The 25546-nt window shown below is 43.5% G+C and overlaps 2 protein-coding genes across 2 annotated transcripts in view; one reads left to right on the forward strand and one right to left on the reverse strand.

Annotated features, from left to right (window-relative positions):
• LOC124270980 (E3 ubiquitin-protein ligase DCST1-like) overlaps nt 1–14581 on the forward strand; it is a 78875-nt gene extending 64294 nt beyond the window's left edge. The window contains exons 14-19 of the mRNA XM_046706051.1: nt 1497–1639; nt 7798–7823; nt 8586–8714; nt 9903–9912; nt 13263–13473; nt 14550–14581. Coding sequence (XP_046562007.1) covers nt 1497–1639; nt 7798–7823; nt 8586–8714; nt 9903–9912; nt 13263–13473; nt 14550–14581 — 551 coding nt within the window. The remainder of the gene's footprint in view (nt 1–1496; nt 1640–7797; nt 7824–8585; nt 8715–9902; nt 9913–13262; nt 13474–14549) is intronic.
• A 7467-nt stretch (nt 14582–22048) lies between these two features.
• LOC124270981 lies at nt 22049–22621 on the reverse strand. The gene has a single exon (XM_046706052.1). It carries the CDS (start codon nt 22619–22621, stop codon nt 22049–22051), a length of 573 nt encoding a protein of 190 aa, XP_046562008.1.
• Between the last annotated feature and the right edge of the window lie 2925 nt (nt 22622–25546).

The raw sequence follows: 25546 nt of genomic DNA on the forward strand, positions 1-25546 counted from the left end.
CTTGTATCCGTATGTGCCTGTTTGTGTCTGTATGTGCCTAGTTGTGTCTGTATGTGCCTGCTTGTGTCTGTATGTGCCTGGTTGTGGCTGCATGCGTCTGTATCTACATGGATGTGTCTTTGTGTGCCTGCATGTACCTTATGTGCCTTCTCGTGCCTGTATGTGCCTGCTTGTGTCTGTATGTGCCTGCTTGTGTCTGTATGTGGCTGCCAGCGTCTGTATGTGGCTGTTCGTGGCTGTATGTTGCTGTTCATGTGTGTTTGTGCCTGTTCGTGTCTGTATGTGTCTGCATGTGCCTGTTTGTCTCTGTATGTGCCTGTTCGTGTCTGTTTGCCTGTTAGTGTCGGTATGTGTCTGTTTGTGCCTGTTAGTGTCTGTATGTGCCTGATCGTGTGTGTATGTGCCTGCTTGTGTTTCTATGTTGCTGATTGTGTATGTGCCTGTTCGTGTCTGTATGTGTCTGTATGTGCCTGTTCGTGTCTGTATGTGCCTGTCTGTGTTCGTGTCTGTATGTGCCTGTTCGTATCTGTATGTGCCTGTTCGTGTCTGTATGTGCCTGTTCGTGCCTGCTTGTCAGTGGCATAGCATCATGTTCCAAGACCTCACACGGACAGTTGACGTTTCTGTATGTGCCTGCTTGTGTCCGTATGTGCCTGTTTGTGTCTGTATGTACCTGTTTGTGTCCGTATGTGCCTCATTGTGTCTGTATGTGCCTGGTTGTGGCTGCATGCGTCTGTATCTACATGGATGTGTCTGTGTGTGCCTGCTTGTACCTGTATGCCTTCCGTTCTCGTGGCTGCTTGTGTCTGTATATACATGCATGTGTCTGTGTGTGCCTGCTTGTGTCTGTCAGTGCCAGTTTGTGTCTGTAGGTGCATGCCTGCGTCTGTTTCTACATGCATGTGTCTGTATTTGCCTGCTTGTGTCTTATGTTGCTGCTTGTGTCTGTATGTGTCTGTATGTGGCTGCATGAGTCTGTATGTGGCTGTTCGTGTCTGTTTGTGCCTGTTCGTGTCTGTATGTGCCTGTTTGTGTATGTATGTCCCTTCTTGCGTCTGTATGTGCCTGTTCGTGTCTGTATGTGTCTGTATCTGCCTGTTCGTGGCTGTATGTGCCTGTTCGTGTCTGTATATGCCTGTTCGTGTCTGCTTGTGCCTGTTCGTGTCTGTATATGCCTGTTCGTGTGTGTATGTGCCTTTTCGTGTCTGTATGTGCCTGTTCGTGTCTGTATGCGCCTGTTCGTGTCTGTTTCTATCTGTATGTGCCTGTATGTGTCTGGTCGTGTGTGTATGCCTGTTCGTGTCTGTATGTGCCTTTTCGTGTCTGTTTCTGCCTGTTCGTGTCTGTATGTGCCTGTTCATGTCTGTAGGTGCCTGTTCTTGTCTGTGTGTGCCTGCTTTTGTGTGCATGAACCTGTTTGTGGATGGTAAATATCGTATCAGTCGGCATGAATGTTGTATGATCTTTGAATACTATCATGTGTGGTGTGCTTTCAGACTGCCTACCTTCTCCGACCAAGGTCGACATTCGCATCATCATCGCTATCTACAGCATCTACGCGAGCGTGTGGGTGTTCATGTACTTCGAGGCGTACGGCCTGCGACTGAGGAGGCAGATATGCTGCTTCTTCTACAGGAAGGTAGGTAACCCTGCTTCAACTTGAGGTGTTTCTGCATTGAAGGGTTGCCGCTTGTTGTGGCATGATTTAACAGAGTGACACTGAAGAACGTAGAGTGTTCTGGGAGGATTATCTACAATGCTAATATACCTACTGCAAGACTAGACAAATGTAGGTCTTGTCTGTCGACGAATACTAGTATCCAGTACTCCGATAGGAGGTAGACATCGTGGCTGTTGTATGAAATACCAATATCATTATCTAATGACATGCTAGTGTAAATATTTTCATTACATTCGTGTATTCCCCAAAATATGTCTCACAATTCACACAGGTAAACACGCACTCGTTACTTTCGGTCATCCGTCAAAATGGCGCATTAACCGCTGTAGCCTCGGAACAGAAACAAAACATTCCACAGCTGGGAAGAAACGGTTTATCCCCAGTGTGCCAACTTTCCTAAACACATCACGATTCACCCAAGCGAGGAACAACAGAGGGATTAACATGTACTAAAAGTGCTAGAATCTGTACTTACTAAGAAAGTGTAATCCCAAATATAACATATGATACATTTGACCACTATCTAAAATGGCATTGTGTATATCATAGCTTTCGGCCGTGGGAGCCGTGCCAATTAACACTTCCATTTTTGTGGAAGCCGCGGTGGCTGAGCGGTCTAGGCGTCTGACTTTGTGTGCTGGCGATTAGGTGCGTGACTCTGAGGGTGCGGGTTCGAATCCCGGATGAGACTCAACCCAAAAAGTACTAGAATCTGTACTTTACTAAGAAAGTGTAATCCCAAATATAACATATGTTTGACCACTTTCTAAAATGGCATTGTGTATTTAATAGAGGGTTTAGCATGCTGAGCATACATGTCAACTTTCGAAAAACCCTCTGCCTCCTGATGGGTGAACTATAGCTAGCCTGCGAAAGGTGAACGAAATTGGAATTGATTAAATATCCAGTGTTATGACTGGTGAGATGATTACATCTCCTAAATAAGATTTTGATAACTGAAGAATTTTAAGAAAATGCCATCACAGTTTATAAGATGAATACTGTTCAATATACACTACCCGGTCTTGGAATGGACCGACACTTGTCATGGCATATTGCATCATGTCAAACGTCCAGGTAGATGTTGAGTATACACTACTCTGGCTTGGAGTGACCGACACTTGTCCTGGCATATTTGATCATGTGGAAGTCAACATGGTGTGGTTCTTGTTTGTTGACCAATTTTGACATTGTCAAACAAAATAACTCGCCTAAATTATACATTTGAATTCACAACAGCACACCGTTTTGATGAGCTAAGAAGAGTTTTTGAGTTAATATCATCTTTAGATATTATTCTTTAGATCTACAAAAGAGATTTGTTCAATATTCTTACCCATTCTCGGCCTTTTTAATCACAATCTTTTCGGTCACATTGCCATGTAGTGTCACAGAATACCCAATTCACATGCAATGCACGTGAAAGTTCGGGATCAGATAGTCTCAATGATGGGTATAAAAGGTTGATCGCTGTCTGTCGATTATTCACTGTATTTGGAATATTGTTGATGAACACAAAATGCCACGTCTAAGTGAAGCCAACCGTCATATCGCCATTGATTTGCTTGAAGCTGGCCAGTCTCAACGTGCAGATGCCCGACGCATGAATGTTCACAAAAGCACCATTTCACGGCTCTGGGGGAGATATCGCTGGCAGAAAGCAGTAGCAGATGCCCCTCATAGTGGGCGACCTCGAGCGACCACTGCGGCGCAGGATCGCTACATCCGGGTACGTTACCTGCGTCATCAAATAGCTACGGCGACCAGTACCGCTAGACAAATACCCGGATTGAGGAGGCTTTCTACACAGACCATCAGGAACAAGAGACTGGTTTACGTGCCAGAAGACCTTATTTTGGCCCTGTGCTTCGACAACAACATCGTCGACATCGAGTTCAGGCCTGGAACCTACCGAATTGGCGTAGAATCTGGTTCAGTGATGAATCAAGATTTCTATTGGAACGATGTGATGGAAGAATGCGGGTGTACAGACGTCGACGTGAACGTTTTGCCAACGCTTGCGTTCCCCAGGTGGACAGATTCGGACGGGACAGTGTTATGATGTGGGGAGTGATCACCTGCCATAGGAGAAGTGATTTGGTGATGATCCAGGGCAACCTGACAGCTCAACGGTACTGTGAGGAAATCCTACGCTGACACCTCCTTCCAATCATTGATCGCCAAAGGGAGTTGTGTAAACAGGACAATGCCAGGCCCCACACAGCACGTCACACTAGAGACTTCCTCCAGAACCACAACATCCATGTGTTGCCCTGGCCCTCAAGATCACCAGACTTAAACCCGATCGAACATCTGTGGGATGCCCTGAACAGACGGGTGCGACGCCGTAACCCTCAGCCCCAGACACTTCAGCAACTCGCACAGGCACTACAAGCAGAGTGGGCTGCGATTGGGCAACACAAGATTCTGAGACTTATTCGTTCGATGCCGAGGCGATGCCGTGCAGTTCTGGATGCCCACGGTGGTCACACGAGGAATTGACTTCAGCGTCACCACACGTCTCCATGTGACACTCAAACTGACTTTCCTCGAGTTGGTGCCAAAAACGGATAAGTCTGCAATCCCAGTGTGCAATTTCGCTATATTTCATTGACTCATAAAGCCTACAAGATGTTTCAAAATAAACATAAAAATACAGTTGAAATTCCTATATGCATTTCTTTTTGGGGAGAGTATATTAACATATTACAATACTTTGTTTCTGGAAGTATGGTAATTCGAATGGTAATGGTAATTACATTAGAAATCTCATTAGGTATTTAATATCTATTCGAGTTCGAGTTCCATCTATTTTTCTGGACACGAGATATTAAATTTTATTATAACTATGATGTTTCTTTCTTGATCTATTAAGTCCATCAAAAGCTTAATTTCACGGCTTTCAAGTTTTTTACTTTGATTTCTAGTCTTTCCACTGATCTTGTAAACAAGATTGTAGGTGCCATTATATAAGTGTTTTCATGCAATGAATCATGGGTAATATGTAGGGGAATCCCCAACTTAAAAAAGGTTTTTCTATCTCCTCTACTGATGACCTCGCTATCCTAGCTATGATCGGTATCTCAAGTTAGTATTTTTATATTATCATTATAGGATATTTATATAGCGCACATATCCACGCACTAGTGCATGCTCAAGGCGCTGGTATTTTTTCCCTCGATCATTGGATGTCAATATCAACTGCACATCGTATTAGCAATCTCAACTCCCTGGGGAGTATACAACTCTTGCTGCCACTAGGCGCACCGAGTTATTGTGGCTTTCTCATCCTAACGAGGTACCCATTCACAGCTGGGTGGACTGGGACACATAGTCACAGTACTGTGTCCAAGTTTACTGCACGTTGCTGTACCCACAGCTAGGTGTTTGCACGTATTCATGTGGCCACCATCTGGTCATATACCAACGGATTCGTGGGTTCTTTTAAGTGCACAGGGTTGTGTACTGTACACTAGGGGTTGTGACAACACGGAAAGAGTCTGCACACAAAGTTGACTCCAAGGTTTTCACACCCGATCACAGGTGGGCTCGATCCCGGCAACTCAACCTCTCTGGATCAGTAGCCTGGCGCCTTAGCCAGCTCGCCCACCGCGCCCCCCGTTAGGACAGGGATAGGATAGTTTCGAGAATGGGTCTTATGCTAACGGTAGGCTATTATAACTTCTGTCTTAACTAGTTAGGATCTGTCTTAGCTTGGACACTTTCGAGAATAGGCACCCAGAATTTTTTTTATGAAGCTAATTTTATTCTTAACATTTAGCCTTGTTCAGTATCATATTCGGGGATATAGGGTACACGTTTTTTTATTCTTTGTAAATTTGTGTTTGCTGAAATAATATTCACATGAGCAATTGACAAATATAGTGTAGTTCACCAGTATTTTAAACAATTACTCAAGTGTAAGAAGATGAAACGTAAGAATAACTACAACATGTCCTTAATAGATCCTACCATGGGACCAGTATTGTAGTTTCACATGAACAGGCTAATGGAAAACAATTAAACTCAACCTCATAGCTAAAACTGGCAATATTGATGGAAATTATTTTGTTATTGAATGGAATGTAAAGCACGCATTTTTAATTGAATTGCCCTGTTCATTGATTGTGTTTCAAAGACACAACAGGCCGCCTCCGTGGTGTAGTGTTTAGAGCGTCCGCATGGAGAGCGGGAGGTCGCGGGTTCGATCCCCGGCCGCGTCATACCAAAATGTTAAATGTTGTACTTGTTGGTCCCTGTTGGCGCTCGGCATTTATGGGTACAACAAGGACTGGTCGGTTCGGAGTCAGTATAAAGTGTCTGAGTGGGGTATTCATGCATGGTATCTTAGTCAGCTAGCACTATAAAACCAGCTTCGGTCTGGGCTAGTACAAGCAGCCGCACATACACATACACACGCATGCACCTCGTCATATGAGAGAAATATTCTCCAGTATGACGTTAAACCCCATTTCACCTCACCTCACAAAAGACACAACAATGGTGAATAATAATTTGCCAGGTGCGCGTTTGTCAGAAACGTTTGACTATCATTGTTTGCGATAATACCGTAAACAAAACATAAAAAAAATAAAGTGTCCTATCCACGTCGAATTCTCTCCAAGTGATCTGAGCTACAATGAACAAATGGTAAGCATAGCAGAGTTATATCCCCTTATCGTTAAACGTTTATGACCTCTCTGTCGTCGTTTCGCAGAGAAAAATCAATTTCCAACATTTACTGCAAGTCATTTGTAGATTGAGTGTATAACGCTATGCATGAGCACACAAACTAATTTCATACATATTTATGTCGTTCAGATATCAGACAGTATTTTGTTCGCTCACACTTTCCGTAAAGATGCCAAAAATTAAAAGAAAATACAGAAGCCCTGTGCTTTTATCGGTGCAAGATAAAAAGCGGAGAAATGTACTGTTCCGATTGTATAAAGTCCGCCGCCATATTACTAGAATATTACTGAGTGCTGCGTAAAACTAAACTCACTCACCGACGTGTTATCAGTAAAATCATGATTTCGACAATGCTGGGGTATAGCATTCGACATGCATTGCGTGCCATTTCACGTGCATTAAATATCTCCACAAAATAATCATGCTATACGTAAGATGCAAAATGTTAAGAAATGTTTTATAGTTCTATGAGTTAGGTGTTGCCTAATCCTTTTTGCATATATAAATATTTGTTTTGTTGTGTTCACAGAGAGAGAAGTCAAGCATTGTTTGTGATGGGAGGTCGCATGCTGTGTTCACAGATAGGTGTATTGTTTTGCGATGTGGGTGTATGGCTAAGCATCTTCGTATTCATGGGATATCAACTCGAAGTCTCGATTGTTTAATCCAGAACTCCACTGTTACAACACGGGTTCCAACACATAGATGAAAGTCACTTCTGACTTGATGAAACATTCATGAGAAACAGATGTAACTGCGTTTAAACTCGAGCATAACCCAGCATAGTCCTAGATTAAAGTGATTTGAAACGTTAGGTGAAACGTTAGGTGAAACTTTCCTGGCGAATACAGACTTTAACCTGCCTTGTCCTGCAAAACAAACCTTCAGAATTATCACTTCTTGACGCGCAGACCACGCGTTTTTCTCCCAACCGTCAACTTCCGCTCATAACGTCCCCAATTAGAGTTATTCCCCTTGATACCAAAATTACTGTGAGCAAGAGTTGTACTCAACTTGATAAAACTTAATGTCTCTGAACAACTGAATCCAATACAATAGGGGAGAAGACTGTATACATATTCACACAGTTTTATTTGGAGACAAAAGAAAGTAGTGCTGACTATATGAATATTTCTTGAGGCTTCATTCAGAGAAGAGGCGAGTGTTGTATATTACACACTTTACGTGTCCGTACATCATACGTGTGATTCAATGATATTCGAAAAAAAAACTGCCACGAAGTACCAAATGAGTTCGGCATTCCCGGCGTGGTACATAGAAAACGTTACTTGCTTGTAAGAGCGCTCAGCCAATCAGAAAACGACATTTATGTGTGCGGCAAAAGAAGAATACATGTTCACATGCTGTTTGCAGAGAGAGAGACGATTGATCTACATGCATACATATTCACATGTTGTTTTCAGAGAGAGAAGAGACGAGTGTTCTACATGTATACATATTCACATGATGTTTTCAGAGAGAGAAGAGACGAGTGTTCTACATGTATACATATTCACATGATGTTTTCAGAGAGAGAAGAGACGAGTGTTCTACATGTATACATATTCACATGGTGTTTTAGTGTTCTACATGTATACATATTCACATCATGTTTTCAGAGAGAGAAGAGACGAGTGTTCTACATGTATACATATTCACATGGTGTTTTCAGAGAGAGAAGAGACGAGTGTTCTACATGTATACATATTCACATCATGTTTTCAGAGAGAGAAGAGACGAGTGTTCTACATGTATACATATTCACATGGTGTTTTCAGAGAAAGAAGAGACGAGTGTTCTACATGTATACATATTCACATGTTGTTTTCAGAGAGAAGAGGATGTTTGAGATGTATACATAGTCACATGCTGTTTTCAGAGAGAGAAGAGACGAGTGTTCTACATGTATACATATTCACATGGTGTTTTCAGAGAGAGAAGAGACGAGTGTTCTACATGTATACATATTCACATGATGTTTTCAGAGAGAGAAGAGACGAGTGTTCTACATGTATACATATTCACATGCTGTTTTCAGAGAGAGAGAAGAGACGAGTGTTCTACGTGTATACATATTCACATGATGTTTTCAGAGAAAAGAGGATGTTTGAGATGTATACATATCCACGTGCTGTTTTCAGAGAGAGAAGAGACGAGTGTTCTACATGCTGTTTTGTTTTGAGGTGTATACATATTCACATGCTGTTTTCAGAGAAAAGAGGATGTTTGAGGTGTATACATATTCAAGAGAAGAGAGGATGGACATGTATACATATTCAGATGCTGTGTTTTCAGAGAAGAAGAGGATGTTTCAGAGAAAGAAGAGACGAGTGTTCTACATGTATACATATTCACATGATGTTTTCAGAGAGAGAAGAGACGAGTGTTCTACATGTATACATATTCACATGATGTTTTCAGAGAAAGAAGAGACGAGTGTTCTACATGTATACATATTCACATGATGTTTTCAGAGAGAGAAGAGACGAGTGTTCTACATGTATACATATTCACATGCTGTTTCAGAGAGAGAAGAGACGAGTGTTCTACATGTATACATATTCACATGCTGTTTTCAGAGAGAAGAGACGAGTGTTCTACATGTATACATAGTCACATGCTGTTTTACAGAGAGAAGAGACGAGTGTTCTACATGTATACATATTCACATGCTGTTTTCAGAGAGAGAAGAGACGAGTGTTCTACATGTATACATATTCACATGCTGTTTTCAGAGAGAGAGAAGAGACGAGTGTTCTACATGTATACATATTCACATGATGTTTTCATGTAGAGAGAGAAGAGACGAGTGTTCTACATGTATACATATTCACATGATGTTTTCAGAGAGAGAAGAGACGAGTGTTCTACATGTATACATATTCACATGATGTTTTCAGAGAGAGAAGAGACGAGTGTTCTACATGTATACATATTCACATGATGTTTTCAGAGAAAGAAGAGACGAGTGTTCTACATGTATACATATTCACATGATGTTTTCAGAGAGAGAAGAGACGAGTGTTCTACATGTATACATATTCACATGTATACATATTGTTCTACATTTTTCAGAGAGAGAAGAGACGAGTGTTCTACATGTATACATATTCACATGATGTTTTCAGAGAGAGAAGAGACGAGTGTTCTACATGTATACATATTCACATGATGTTTTCAGAGAGAGAAGAGACGAGTGTTCTACATGTATACATATTCACATGATGTTTTCAGAGAGAGAAGAGACGAGTGTTCTACATGTATACATATTCACATGATGTTTTCAGAGAGAGAAGAGACGAGTGTTCTACATGTATACATATTCACATGCTGTTTTCAGAGAGAGAAGAGACGAGAGTGTTCTACATGTATACATATTCACATGAATGTACATATTCACATGAGACGAGTTTTCAGAGTAAAAGAAGAGACAGTGTTTCATGTATACATATTCACATGATGTTTTCAGAGAGATCTACATATGTATACGAGTGTTCTACATGTATACATATTCACATGCTGTTTTCAGAGAGAGAAGAGTGGGTGTGTGTGTGTGTCTCTGTGTGTGTGTGTGTCTGGGTCTGTCTTCTTCCTCTGTCTCCATGTGTCTGTGTGTGTCGTGTCTGTGTCTGTGTCTTTGTGTCTGTGTGTGTCTGTCGTTTGTCCCTCTGTGTTCCATTGGGTGTATGTGTACTGTTCCTCTGTGTCCGGTCTGTGTCTGTCTGTGTGTTCTGTCATTGTGTTCTGTGTGGGTCCTGTGTGTCCTCTGTGTGTCTGTGTCATTCGTTGTCTGTCTGTCCACTGTGTGTGTGTCATTCTCGTGTCTCCATCTGTCTGTGTCTGTTCCTTGTCTGTGTGTTCATTGTGTCTGTGTGTGCCTGTGTGTCTGTGTCTGGGTGTGTCTCCATTGTGTGTGTCTGTGTGTTGTGTCTGTGTGTGTTGTGTGTGTCTGTGTCTTGTCTTTCTGTGTCTCTCTGTGTGTGTCTGTGTCTGTGCTGTGTTCTCTTTCCTGTGTCTGTCTTTGTGTCTTCTCTGTGTCTGTCTCTGTGTTTGTCTGTCTGTCTGTGTGTGTCTGGGTCCTGTGTGTGTGTCTGTCTGGGTGTCTGTGTCTTCTGTGTGTGTCTGTGTTCCATCTCTGTGTGTTATTTGTCTGTGTGGCTCATCTCTCTCTGTGTCCTGTGTGTGTGTCTGGATTCTGTCTGTATGTTCGTCTGTGGGACCTGGTCATCTGTGCATTGTGTGTGTCTGGGATTAGATGGAATGTCTCTCATCATTGTTTGCTTTCATTGTCTGTGGGACTGCCTGTAGATGGAATCTCTGTGTGGTTTGTGGGTCATGGGACTATGGAGTCAAATAAATCTTCCTATCCACCACCACCTTCCTGTGTTTCCATCTATCCATTACCTTTTATGTCATCCATCTCTTCCATTCCTATCTATCCACCACTTTCTTTCTTCCATCCAGTCCTTCCTTCCATTCCATTCTTCCATCCATCTATTTATTTTGTCCTCTTCTTCCACCATTCCCTTCCATTATACCACCATTCTTCTTCCTGTATACTATCATTATCCAAGACTATTCATTCCATCTCTCTGTCCATTATATTCTGTATATTTTATCATTTATGTCTCTCCTTCCATTATGTTCCTTATCTATTTTCCTTCCATTTTCCTTATCTTTCACTGTCATTATCTATTTATGTGGCTCATCTCTCTCATGCATTATTACTGTATATTTCATTGTCTTCTCTCCATTCCTTATATTTCATTATCCTTTTCAGACCTATTCATTATTCCTCTCTGTTCTGTTTTCATTTTCTTTATGTTTATTGTCTATTTTCTGGTTTCTTCCATCTCTTTCCTTCCTTATCTGTGCAGACTATGTCATTCCATCTCTCTCTATTTTCTTTTTCTTTATTCATTCTTTTCCTGTGGTCGGCTCCATCTCCTGTCATTATACTATTTTATATTTCTTTCATTTATCTGTTCAGTTCCTGTCATCCATCTCTCTGTCCATTCTTCCATTATGTGTCCATTCTGTGTCCCAGACCATTCCATCTCTGTCCATTATATTTTCCTTTCCTGTGTGGGTTCATCTCTGTCTGTCTGTCTTTTCCTGGTGTGTCGTGTCCTGTCTGTTCTATTTTTCTGGGTTCTCTCTGTGTGTATTTTGTGTGTTTGTGTCTGTGGTCCTCTGTGCGTGTGTCTGTCCATTTCTTCTGTGTGTCTGTCTGGTCCATCTCATTTTTGTGTGTGTGTGTCTGTGCATTCCTGTGTCTTGTCTGTCTGTGTGTCTCTGTGTGTGTCCTGTGTGTCTTTCTGTGGTTCCTGTGTGTGTCTCTGTGTTTGTGTCTGTGGACTGTCTCGTCTGTGTCCTTGGTTGGTCTCTGTGTGTCTGTCCATCTCTCTGTGTGTCCATTTTTGTGTGTCTGGTTGGTCCATCCTCTGTGTGTGTGTGTCTGGGACTGTCTCTGTGTCTCTGGGATTCCATCCTCTGTGTGTGTCTATCTGTTCTGTGTGTGTCTGGATTCCATCTCTCTGTCCGTTCTATCTGTCTCGTTCCTATGTGTGTCTCTGTGTGTGTGTTTGATAGTGTTATGTCCAGTGTGAGGGTTTGGGATGAAATTTTTTAATAGTTTTACTTCCTGTGGAAGGAGTTGGATGATATTGTTTGATAGTGTTACGTCCTGTGGAAGGGGATGGATGATATTGATTGATAGTATTATGTCCAGTGGTAGGGGTTGGATGTTATTGTTTGATAGTGTTACGTCCTGTGGGAGGGGTTTGGATGATATTGTTTGACAGTGTTACGTCCTGTGGGAGCGTACAAGTTTATTGTATTGAGTTGTGGGTTTCGTGTCCTTCAACATGTCAGACATCGGTGAGCGGTCCACGTCGTTGGAGAAAGTTAAAGATAATTCTAAATATAAAACTAAAGCAAATATAGAGCCAGAAAATACAACGAATAACCCACCAGAAACACAACCATCAACAAGTAACTCAACCGAGCAAGGGGTTTACATCCCAAGCCTGTTTCATCACCCGCAAATCATAGACCCTCAAAACTGAATCTGCTTTAACCACTCTGCAATGTAAACACACCCTTGACCTTGCTGTAAAAACACACCCTATCATTGTATTCTCCTATTTCGTCTCACTGCATTGTTTGTACATTCCTAATTATATCTCCTTTTACCCTTGTGCTTGTATATACTCCATTTACATATCTGGCTTCCTGTACATCAGTATCACTATCACCATTATCCACCCGAAGAAGGGGCAAGAACTAGCCCAGAAACGTAGAGAAAAATAAGTCAAGAAGTTGTTATCCATAAGATTTATCTTGTATGTCTTTACAGAAGTTTAGTACAAACCTGACTTGAAATATGATATGCCTAAGGTCAAGATGTCAAGAACATTTAGATCATGTTCCTCGTTGAAGAAGAAATGTTGGATGATAATACTTTGGCCTTGATTGAGGAAACCACTGACTTTTGACTCTGAAAAGGAAATATTGGCTATGGAACAAAAGCATTCAGATGAAGTGCTTAGAAAATTAAGTTGAGAAGGATTTGGTGAAAAATTTAGATTGCAAGCGAAAAAAGTAGAGAAAAAATCGGATTCAAACAATCAACTCGAAGTACAAGGTTTTCATAGTATCTCATAATATGATTCACAGTACAGTGTTTACATATAAATATATCTAACCTAACCCTAACTCTAACCCTTACATATAAATATATCTAACCTAACCCTAACCCTAACCCTTACATATAAATATATCTAACCTAACCCTAACCCTAACCCTTACATATAAATATATCGCTACAGGTGCACTCACTGTAGTAGTTGTTTGTATTTGACCTACTTTTATGTTTGCACCTTTACAGCGTCCCACAGGTGTTTTCAGCGCCCTCTTGCAAGAGCTTCCGCGGTGCTGCAAGTTCCTGGAGAGATTCGATAAGATCAAAATCAAGTGTCTCATATGTGAGGATCCGAAGGACAACGAATTCCACGACTGTGAAACTGTAGGCTGCAATTTCACATACTGTAAAGACTGTTGGCTTGATGTCAAGGTGGGTGACAGCGTGGTGTGGATGGGTAAATACCCAGTGTATTGAACATTTCTCTCTGAGAACCACATTGGTTTTTTTCATATCATCAACGTCAGAGTCCTTAACGTCTTTAACATCATTGTCTTTCCTGTTTTTAACACTTTGGATACCAGAGGGACATACACTCTTCAAAATTAGAAATGCATAAATTATTTTATAAATAATTTATTGCGTCGTTAGTTTAAGAGCAAATATTTCATGTAATTTCAAAGGAATTCACAATTCACACGTCTATAGACAAAGAGTTCCCCAACACAACGGCAGCCTTTATTATTGTGTTTCTGTTCACTTGAGTCCACAAGATAGCGTCAAAGTCGGTACTTTGGCAGCAATTACTGCTCGGTACCTCCTCGGCACGGACTGGATAAGTCGATGAAGTCGCTCTTGCGAAATACGGTAGACAGTTGTGAAAGAGTCGGAGGCTTGTTTAGTGTTGACGTACATGTCGATCAAGTTCATTCGATAGGTGTTTATCTGGTAACCGTGAAGGCCATGGCAAGACATTGATGGTTGAATTGGCAAGGTAGCGGACCATGTCGCATGCTGTATGTGAAGTAGTGTGTGTGGTGTTTTCAGAGTTTTATTCAGTTTTGGGAACTTCACAGAACCTCCGGAGAGGGTAATTTACTGTAAGAAACAAAAATAAACATTAGAATGACTAGCAGCTCAAATGGTGAAAAATGTAATTTTTAGAGTAAAATTGATATTCTATACTTATCCTGACTCATGCTCTTTTGCTTGTCTTCTTCTTCTTGCGAACATAGTGGAAACACTTGTATCTCCCTAATTGAAGCTCCCTTCAATGTATAATCACTAATTAATACTCACCATGACTTGCCTCCCTTTGTCCCAGCGCGGGAAAGGTGGCGCCACCCTCTGGCCACATGCTTCACTCTCTCCTTATTTTTCGAGCCCAATACTTGAATTTACGGGGAAATCCAAAGTGTTATGTGGGGAGGATGGGAGGGCTTACCTCATGAGTCAGGATAAGTATAAAATATCAATTTTACTCTAAAAATTACATATTTTTCCTTATCCTAACTCATGCTCTTTTGCTTGTAGTATCCGACGGAATCGGAGGTGGGAAAGAGTAGAGACTTTGGATTTACCAGATTAATTAGTGATTTATATATATATATCTTTAATAACCCGGAACTTATAATGGCACTGATTGTAATCCTTTGCTATTATAAACTATAAATTTATACACTGCCATAGACAAAAAAAGGGGTATTACTATACAAAAACATACTATGAACATAGCAATAAGTATATATACTACTCCAACATGGAGAAGTTATCCAAAAATGTACATAAATATCAGTACTGGGCTTAAGGTTAGACTTAAGCTAGGTATATCAATAGCCCTAACAACTCCATAGAGTTTTAAGCTAGATTATACATGTATAAATATACATAATAATCTCGTAAGACTATCTTATCGTCTACGAGGGACTGTCAACTGCTGTGCGAGGACCATAGGACCGAAATGGTGAATACCTGAGACGTCCTCGGTGGTGATATCTCTCAGATAGTGATTAGCAAACACCATGTCGGATTTCCAAAAACATCCCTCCATGATGGTATTTAGTGAGCAGTTACCGTGTAGCGCGAGCGTGGAAGCTAAGGCTCTGATTTCGTGAGGATTTGCTGCTCTTGGAGGGTCTAGTCCAGCCGCCTTGTAGGCGCGCAGTATGACAGTTCTAATCCATATAGATATGGTGGTACGAGAGACCTCGGTCTGACTTGTCGCCGCTAAAGGGATGAATAATCGCTTGAGATGTCGGCGTCTTGGTTTGGAACGTCGTAGATAGATTTTGAGAGCTCTGACTGGGCATAGAGATAAGTCCAACGTATCTTGAGATCCGAGAATCGAGGATAGTGCAGGGATATGGAATAATCTGTCTGGTTGACCTGGCAATTGATTCTTAGCGATAAAGTCCCATCGCAAACCGATGTGCACTGTGTTGTGATTGTCATCAAACTGAATCCTCTCGTAATCTAGTGCGTGAATTTCAGACATCCTGGCTGCCGTAGCTAGCGATAACAGGAAACCGTTTTCTGTGTGAGAAGTTCAAAGTTCGTTGAATCTAACGGTTCATAACTTTCACTTGTGAGGTGTTGAAGCACTATATTTAGATCCCACGCTGGCGCGCTGAATTTCACTTTCTGATCTTCCAAACGAAAAGAGCGTAGCAAGGCGAGTAACTCTGGCGTCTTCGTTAACTTGACACTCGTTCTCATGGTAACTACCGAGCTAAGAGCGTCAAGATATGTTGACAATGTCAAGCCCTTCAAATGTTTTTTTTGACGTAGGTAACACAGATAATCAGCCACTTGTGGATGTGTAGCATCTCTCGCTGTAAGTCCAATTTTTGCTGCGTAGTTTTCGAAACTTTGCCACTTGTCGTCATACAAGTTACGAGTAGAATAGCGTAAAGCAAGCGTGACTGCTTTTGCCGCTCTTGTAGAATATCCTTTCTTGTTCAAACACACTTTAATACAGTCCATACGTGGAGTTGGTACACTTCTGGGTTTCCGTGCGCTTGTTTGGTGTGAGGATGTACCAGTAGATTCGAGCGCTTTCGTAGCTTTAGTGTTGGTTGTCCGATTTCTTGAATTAGAATGGGAAACCACGTTCTGGCTGGCCAGTAGGGCGCGACCAAAGTTAGTTGTAGCCTCTGTGTTTGTCTGATTTTCTGTAACACTTGAGGGATTAGCACTGGCGGCGGAAGCGCTGCAGCGTTGAGGCCTTCAAGGATATGCTTAGAGCGTCCGTTGCCCATGCTTGTGGATCCGGGACAGGTGATACGAATGTCGTTAGCTGATTGTTGAATCGAGTGGCGAATAGGTCTACTAGCGGTCGCTCCTAATTGTTTGATAATCTGTGCGAAGATTTCTGTATGGAGCATCCATTCTGTCGGTGCCGGTAGGCGTGGCGAGAGTCGTCTGCTAGTACATTCTTGGCTCGGGAATGTGACATGCTCTGACATGTAGGTTGAGATCGTTGATTAGATCGAACAGTTGAAAGCATACAGTCAATAGGCTTGATGATCTCGTTAAGCCTTGTTTGTTCACATAATACGCCACTGTTGAGTTGTCGGTATGAATCATCAGATGTGCCTGTCGTAGAATGGTACTCCAATGACGTATGGCGTTGATTACCGCTTTCATCTCTAACATGTTTATATGGAGCTTGCTTTCTTGCTGATTCCATATGCCTGATGTCGTCCGGTTGGCGAGATGAGCTCCCCAACCTTGGAGCGACACGTCTACATAGAGATGGGTTTGGAATCCCGTTCTGTTAAATAGATGCCTTCGCAGACATTCGACCTCCTGGTCCACCATAGTAGATGAGGTCTGAGGTGTACCGGTAGACTGAATGGTTGTAGATCGTCGAGATGGCGTTGATGAAGACCTGTAATGGAAGTAACTGTAGCCTGCCTCTTAGTGTCAAGTCTTGGGCTGGCGTGAGGAGACCCAATAGACTCTGCCATTGTCGTAGTGGTAACGGAGAGAGTAGCGCTGGTGGAATGGTCTGTTGGATCTTGAGCCAGCGGTCTTCTGGAACGGCGATCACGGTTGGCGTCGTGATAAATCGAATGCCTAGAAACTGCAGATCTTTGCGAAGGTACTAGGTCTGACTTGAGTAGATTTACTAACCATCCCAGCTGTGTTAGTAGCTTGATGATGTAGTTTAACTGTAGTTTGAGGCGCTGTGGATCTTGATCTACTTGTATCCCGTCGTCGAGGTAAAGCGCACTCGTAGCCCTTGACGATGTAGGTAGGTGACGATGGGTTTCGTTACTCTTGTAAATAACCATGGGGCTGATGATATTCCGAATGGGGAGTACTTTCCATTGGTAATGCAGCCCGTCCAGTGTAAATCGTAGGTATTTCTTGGATTAGGGATGTATCGGGATGTGTAGATACGGATCTTGTAGGTCTATACTGGCCATGTAATCCATGGGACGGATTAAGTGCGTAACTGGGGTAGATGTATCATCGCGAAACCCGGTGGTTTTGCGTAGATAATCTCTGTTGAACGTGCTCATGTTGTAGATGAGTCTGTATTTCTCCTTGGAGTTTTTCTTGGGTACTAGGAAAACTGGGGAGTAGAAACCTGGTTCGATGTTTACTTGATCTAGTACTTCTATGGCCTGCTTGTTCAGGAGGGAAGTAATGGCCTCTCTTAACTTTGGTAGTTGTTGTGTCTGGAAGTCGAACTTGTAAGGGTTGACTGTCAGCGGAGGCGTGGCCTTTAGTTGGATACGATATCCGTGATGAAGAATGTTGGAGACATATGGGTCTTGTAACATTCCCCAGTTCTCCCAGCATAGTTGAAGGCGTCCACCCACTTGTGACGGTTGTACTGGAACGGCTGGGGGGTGGAAGACTCCAGTTGTTCCGAACCTGACTTTCAGCGTTTATAGTTGCGGGAACCTCTGGGTGCCCTGCCTCTTCCTGATCCTCCTCTGTAGTTGCCAAATGGGCGACGAAAAACATCTCTTCCCCTGGAACTGGCTATCTTTTTATCCCGTGCTCTCTGTAATCCAGTGAATTTAGATTTCCCTGAATATCTTTGTGAAGTCTGTCTGATGACGCTGGCTAGCGTAAACCATTGACTTAATCATAAGGACTTCTCTGGAATCCTTAGTGACTTCCTAGGAGACTTTCTCTATTCCTCCATCGAAGATGGATGGAGCAGACCACGGGGCTGTATAGAGTGGAGCTGTAAACTGCTCACCCCAGTTGCAGGAAGCGAGGAGGCCTTGATGACGGGCTAAGGTTAAGGCTGCTGAGACTGATGTGAGATGATCCGTAAGGAACTGCTGGTCCTTCTTCTGCATAAGTAGGGCCGAGTAAACCCTTCTATCATCTTCAGATGTTGTGTCACGAAATCTGGTGATAAGAGTCTCATTGATCGTTCTAGATCCATTAAGGCCAAAGAACATTCGCCTAGTCATGGTTTCTAACTGAACCAACTTGCGATCGTCAATATTGTAGTTCTTGTTCTTGACATCACTGATCAACTTGTAGTTGTCGTCTATGTCTTGTGCCTTGAGGAACGGTTCCATGTTGTGGGTTGAAAACTTGTTAGCATGGAACAGTGGTAAATGTGCTGTTTGGACTTAAGTGGCTTTGTGGAAGTCCAAATTCTTCGGTACTGCAGCAATCGGGTCGATCGGTGGTAAGGTGATGGCATCAGCATCGTCCTCCTTCATCAAATATGTCTGTGCCGAGTTGTTACTCTTGGAAGGTGAAGAAAGGTCTAGGTTGTTTACCATCCAGTATCGTATCTCAGCGTCTGAGAAGATGATGCCTCCATCGTCTTCTGTAATGGGATCGTCGATAAGAGGTTGATGCTCTTGTGATGGCGGTATATATGGTTCTATCGCTGTACATGGAGACGATAATGGAGACCTGACTTGGGACTTCTGTGAAGACCTGTGTGGAGATGTGTGTGGAGATCGATGTGGTGATCGCGAGGTGAACGGCGAGGCGAACGATATGATCTTGGTGATCGGCCTGATGAGCTGCGTCTTGACTTTCGCGGAGATCTGTGAGGTGAACGCTGATAGGTTCGCGAAGCCCTTGAGGAATCTGCAGATGATCGTCTGGACGAAGATGATTTAGAACCTGCTACTGGTGAAGCCCTTCGTGAAGCCTTAACTGTGTCCGGTTCTGGGGAGTGACGGCTTGACCTTCGCGAAGGCTTTCGTGAAGTCGGGGGGGTTCGAGTCTGAGTCCAGGGACGACGTAGTCTTCCTTCTGGAATCTTTATAAGAGTCATGATCCTCCGAGTCCGGGGAAGGTGATGATCTTCTAACCCTTCGTGCAGGCTGTTCATCTGGGTCCTTCCTGGAGGTAGACTGTGACTTCCTTCGTGAAGGTGGCTTGGTCTTGGCCGCTACGTTGACGGAGTGTCCCTCTGGGCAGTCGTCTGCGTTGGTGCCTTCGTGGAGGTCCTTCTTGGCTGGTTGCAGTCTGTAACGGTCCTCCATCTGCATAATCTTCTGTATCATGTCGTCTGGGATGGTCTGCAACGATGTCGTCGATGCCCTCTCTGCGATGTTAGCGACGGGCCCCTCAGAATGATCGTCAGACATCAGTGTAGAGACATCAAGCTGCCTGGCGATCTCTGATGACGTTACTGTAGCTGACAGCAGTAGCTTCTTGTGGCGTAGATCGGGTATGATGATCGGCTGGTCGTCATACAGGCCCAGTTCAGCGACGGGAAGAATCTCGGCTGAGAACGTTCTAGCTGGCTTCTTAGCTTTTCCCTTGGAGGTCGACGCTGCCCTGGGGGTACGGAGTTTACGCTGTGACGAAGTCGATGCCCTCTTAGACTTCTGCTGCGAAGACGGGATGTCTTGGGAAGCAGGACACTTCTTGGAGGCGGCGGACTGCATCCCACGCCCCTCCTCCAAAGGAATCTCTAGCGGAACACCAGACGGGAGGGGGTCGTCCGACAGCAGTTGACTGGCTAGAGGGTCTGATGTATCGGCCATGCCTAAGGCTTGTTTAGGTGACCTATCTGCTGCACGTCTCAAGACGCAAAAACGATATTTGTTAAATGCAGAAATGGATAAATTAATACAGTAACTGCAACATGAAGTAAACGCACAAGGCGTAGTACAGCTAGGACATATTAAATGCGGATCAGCAGCAGAAAAACGTAATCTACAAACAGTACAGATTTTCATCCACGTAATCTAGGCTGAACAATCACGGAAAACCGTGAATAAACAGTAGAATTACGAGTAATAATCAATACATATTGTTAAAGGATACTAGCTACACCTCTTTAGTAAGGAATAAGAGGTAATAAACTAAGAATAATCAAAGGATATAGTGTGCAAGGAGACACAGGTGCTCTCACATCCTGCTCACTGGGCGAAGAAGGAGAGAGTGAAGCATGTGGCCAGAGGGTGGCGCCACCTTTCCCGCGCTGGGACAAAGGGAGGCAAGTCATGGTGAGTATTAATAAGTGATTATACATTGAAGGGAAGCTTCAATTAGGGAGATACAAGTGTTTCCACTATGTTCGCAAGAAGAAGACTGACTGACTGAGTTTAGTTTTACGCCGCTTTTAGCAATATTCCAGCAATATCACGGCGGGGGACACCAGAAATGGGCTTAACACATTGTGCCCATGTGGGGAATCGAACCCGGATCTTCGGCGTGACGAGCCAACGCTTTAACCACTAGGCTACCCACAGGCCCCCGCAAGAAGAAGACAAGCAAAAGAGCATGAGTCAGGATAAGGAAAAATATATGGTTTATTGATAAAATAACAGATAATCTGACATGATTTAGGCTTTAAATGATAGAAAATAACATTACATTGATGAGATGGGAAGAATAATTACTTACATGATAGTGATTGACTTGGATATAGCCAGATTGATGACCATGAAGAATTTCTGATGTTTTCACATGTGTTTTTGTAAAGGGAGATAACTCTAAAACTACCAACTTGAGCTACCAGCTTGCTAAAAACAAAAGGGAAAGAGTGTGGGTTCAAATCCGCTGAACCGCTAACTAGGAAAATATAGTTTTCTTTTCATTTTTTAAAGTTTTGTTGTTTTTTTAAAGAGTTCCTTCACACTCCCCTCCTGATGTTGATGGATATCATCAAAATCACTATGGAACTTTACAGTTGTTGGATAACATCACAGGAGATTGAAGTGAGTATTACAGTCATTGGGTTGAAATGAGTAGCACGCAGTCTGTAATTGGTCTGATATACTTGATCCTCTTGCCCTTCGAGATGACGGCAACTTCGACCTTCCGCACCATACCATCGTCGCTTGGGAAAGTTTGATCAACCAATGCCATTGGCCAGGCGTATCTAGGGGACTGGTTTTCTTTCAGCAAGACAAGGTCCCCCTTCACGAGATTTGGTCTCTGTACTTGCCACTTTGGTCTTGTTTGGAAATTTAGAAGGAATTGTGATCTCCACTTACTCCAGAAGATTTCTGCCAGGTGCAGAACACATTTCCATTGGCTTCTGTAAGCTTCCTGGAGGGTCACCTCTGGCATAGGCATATGGAAGCTTGACGATTTCTGTGTGAGGAGTGCGGACGGAGTGAGGATTTCCGGTGCTTCAGGGTCCGATGAAACTGTCGTTATTGGCCTGGAATTAATTATTGCCATGACTTCAGCCAGGAAGGTACTCAGGACCTCATGAGTGAGATGTTTGCTTGAAAGGTCCATCAACATTGAGTCCAAGATGCGTCTGCGTGACTCCGATCATTCTTTCCCACACTCCACCCATGTGGCTGGAGTGTGGGCGTGATTGAAAATCAAGTTGACCCACTGTCACAAAGAAAGCGTTTTGAATGTAGGCTCTTCAACAAGCACCGTTGATTTCAAGTTCGTTCACTGCTCCAATAAAGTTGGTGCAGCGTTCAGATCTGTACTGAAGTACTGGTCCTCGCAATGAGATAAATCTCCGCAGTGCATTGATGAAGGAGTATGTGCTTAGTTCTTCCAAAATCTCAAGATGTACCGCTCTGGAGACAAGACATGTGAACAGCACAGCCCATCGTTTGGCATTAAGCAAGACCACCTCTTGTCCGTCGTGCAACTATCTCCCAGGGACCAAAGGCATCCACCCCAACGTACGAAAATGGTGGACAAACTTTCAGTCTGTCGAGTGGCAAATCACTCATTTTCTGCCACTCAAGTTTTCCACGTAGTCTTCTACATGGTATGCATTTGCGAACAATAGAGGCTATCATCCTCTTGCCGCCTATGACCCAGAAACCTCCAGAACGGACTGCACCCTCTGTAAAGTGCCTACCTTGGTGTTTGACGTTGGCATGGTAGTAGCGAATGATGAGGGTTGTGACATGATGTCCTTTGGGCAGGATGATATGGTTTGTCTCTGAAACATCCATCTTTAAGCATTTCCCGAGGCGTCCTCCAACGCGTAGCATATCATTCTCATCTAGTATTGGTGACAAGGCTCTGATCGGACTGGATTTTGGAAGATTCTTGCCAGCTTGGAGGCATTGGATTTCTGAAGCATGCATATCCATCTGTGCTTGACGAATAATAGTGTGTTCAGTTTCTTTGATGATTCCAGGGATTTGCCAGAGTGGCACCAGAGAATGATCGTGCGACATGTTTGAGGTAGGCTACACTCCTAACGAGGCTGGTCCATGAGGAGAATTTCTCATAATGTTGAGAGAATGATGGATGGCTCACTGAGGTGGAGAGCACATGACCGGTTTTACCTCCTTGTCCTCCTCTGGCTGCACAAGTGGGTACTGTGATGTGTTCGTCAGTTTTACACTTTTTGGTCCATTTAACCACGCACTGCCTTGCATTCTCCTTGGAATTACACCTCTGGTACCTTCATCAGCTGGGTTCATATCAGTTGAGACGTATGCCCACTGCCAGGGTTTTGTAAAGTCCATAATCTTGTCAACCCTGTTCGCCACGTAGACATAGAACCTTTGTGAATGATTATGGAGGTACCCAAGCACAACTTGACTGTCTGTGTAGAACCTCATGTCTGACGCAGGAATGTCTAACTCCTTCTCGCTGATCTGTCCTATTTCTGTTGCCAATAAGGCGGCACAAAGTTCAAGTCTAGGTATCGTGTGTCCATGTTGCGGAGCTACCTTTGACTTTCCAAGAAGGAAAGTGTATCTGCTTTCACCAGCTACATTGTATATCTTGAGGTATGCCACAGCTGATATGGCATCTTTAGAGGCATCAGAGAAGATCTGTATCTCTCTCATTGGCTCTCCCGATGAGTCGAGATCTGCATACTTCCGTCCAATTGAGATGCTGTCTAGGGCTCTTAGTGAGTCTCTCCACTGCTCCCACTCCTGTCTTCGGTTCTCGGGGAGAGGATCATCCCAACCTGTTGTGGTAGTAAACAGGTCTCTGAGTAGAAGTCTACCTTTCAGCAATGCAGGCGACTTAAAGCCAAAGGGTCGTACAAGCTGTTGATGGTGGAAAGTACTCCCCTCCGTGAGTATTGTCGGTTTCAGTATCCGCCGCGAAAGGTGAAAGAGTCTAAGCTGATGTCCCAGTATAGTCCAAGACTCTTCTGGAGAGGTGCTGATTCAATTTCCAGTTTGATATCCTTCAGATCCTAGGCCAGGTCTTCATTGTTGAATCGTTTGAGGAGTTCAGGTTTGTTTGATGCAATCTTGTGGAGTCGCAGATTCCCTTCCTGTTTCAAGCGTCTGCTGAGTACACTCTAGGAGAGGTCGCGGACTCAACATCTGGAAGAGGCGTCAAACCATCGTCGGCGTAAAAGTTTTCGTTTGACAAACTGTTTGGCGTCTGGTGCAGCATGCTCAACAGATTTTCTCAGACCATATGCGGCCACTGCAGGAGGGTGAATTCCCAAACACATGAGCAGTCATATGGTATTCGATGAGAGGTTTGGTAAAGTCGTTATCCTCATACCACAGAAACCTCAGGTACCTGCGATGTTCCTCGTCAACTTTGAAGGCGTAAAACATTTGTTCAATGTCTGCAGTGATTGCAGCGTCATGGCGTCGAAACCTCATTAGGACTCCGAGGAGGTTGTTTGTTAAATCCGGCCGGACATTAAGGCGCTGTTCAACGATATGCCATCCTGTTTGGCAGAGGAGTCGAAAACACCTCGAATTTGGCTGGGTTTCCTCTTATTGTACACGCCAAATAAGGGAAGGTACCATGCCTCTTCACCTGTGACCCTAGATGGGGCTTTCTCAGCATGTCCACGTTTGATGATTTTCTCCATGAAGGTTAACATGTGTTCACGTTTTGCCTCATTCATCAACATGCTGTTGTGCAATGTCCTAGCTCTCCTCTCAACTTGAAAGTGATTGTCAGGCAGTTTCTTTCGTCCCTCCCTGAAGGGAAGAGGAGCGGTCCAATTACCGGAGTCTGTTTTTCTCATACCTTCTTCCATAAGCACTATGAATTCTCTGCCTTCTCGCGAGAGGCCTGGTTGATTATCTGCTGGGGTTTTCTTGAAGATTTCTAGAGTGTGCTGATCAGATATCTCGGAGACTGTGATGTCGCAGGGGCATGGATTCATCAATGAAGGTCTACCCGTCTTTAAAGCGTAAATCTTGTTGACGTTCACTTTTGTCTGATGAACTGCACCAAGGCACACCTCACCTATAATAGTCCATCCTAATGTGAGCTTCTGTGCAAATGGGGAGTTCGCTTCACCGATTCGTTGATCAATCACATGATGTGCGCTAGGCAGATCTCGACCAATAAGGAGGAGGATTTCAGCGTCATTGTCTATAACTGGTATGTCCTGAGCAATGGACTTCATGTGGATGTGATGACGTGCGACATCAGGTGTAGGGATCTCGTTGCGGACATTCGGAATATCCTCACATTCTATGATGGTTGGTAGATCCAGCTGTGTGTTTCCATTCGCTGACTTGATTTCATACCCATGGGCTGACCTACCACAAACTGTGACAGATCCTGAACATGATGATAGTGTGTACTCGACATCGTTACTCTCTCTCCAAACATGTCAAAGAATTTTTGATCGTGCGAGGGTCTGATTACTCTGATCGTCAATTATAGCATACATCCTGACACTTCTATCTGGCTGACCACTTGGATGGATATTGACCAGTATTGTTTTGCCACAAGACTTGCTCGTAGAGTTTGCCTGCCCACAGACCTGAGTACATTTGACTTCTGCTTGTTTAGCCTCTGTACTGTGTTTAAGTGGCGGGTTTCTCTGCGATCTGTCAATATGTGCACTGCTGGCCTCACCCCTGTTTAGTCCCACTTGATTTTTCTCTACGTGGAATGCCGTTGGATGAGCGAGTCCCACAGACATAGCACTTTACCTTTGCTGTACAAGTCTCATGCTTGAAAGGTCCACAGCACCGCATACACAGACCCTGGTTCTGAACAAAGTCTTTCCTTTCGACAAGCGGCTTTCATCAAAATTCACGACAGGCGTTGAGGTAGTGCCTAGTCCCATGATACGGACACACTATTGTGTATTTGTAGGTGTCCTCCTCATCAGGTTTGTCCTGGTTACTTTTCAGCTCTGTCTTCACCGCTTTGAC

Source organism: Haliotis rubra, unplaced genomic scaffold (genome assembly GCF_003918875.1).
Source record: "Haliotis rubra isolate DU_JTF1 unplaced genomic scaffold, ASM391887v1 Scf1562, whole genome shotgun sequence".
NCBI classification, from domain to species: domain Eukaryota; kingdom Metazoa; phylum Mollusca; class Gastropoda; order Lepetellida; family Haliotidae; genus Haliotis; species Haliotis rubra.

What these genes read in the sequence shown, in the direction of transcription:
- LOC124270981 (XM_046706052.1), bottom strand. Translation starts at nt 22,621, where the DNA reads ATGTCGCACGATCATTCTCTGGTGCCACTCTGGCAAATCCCTGGAATC.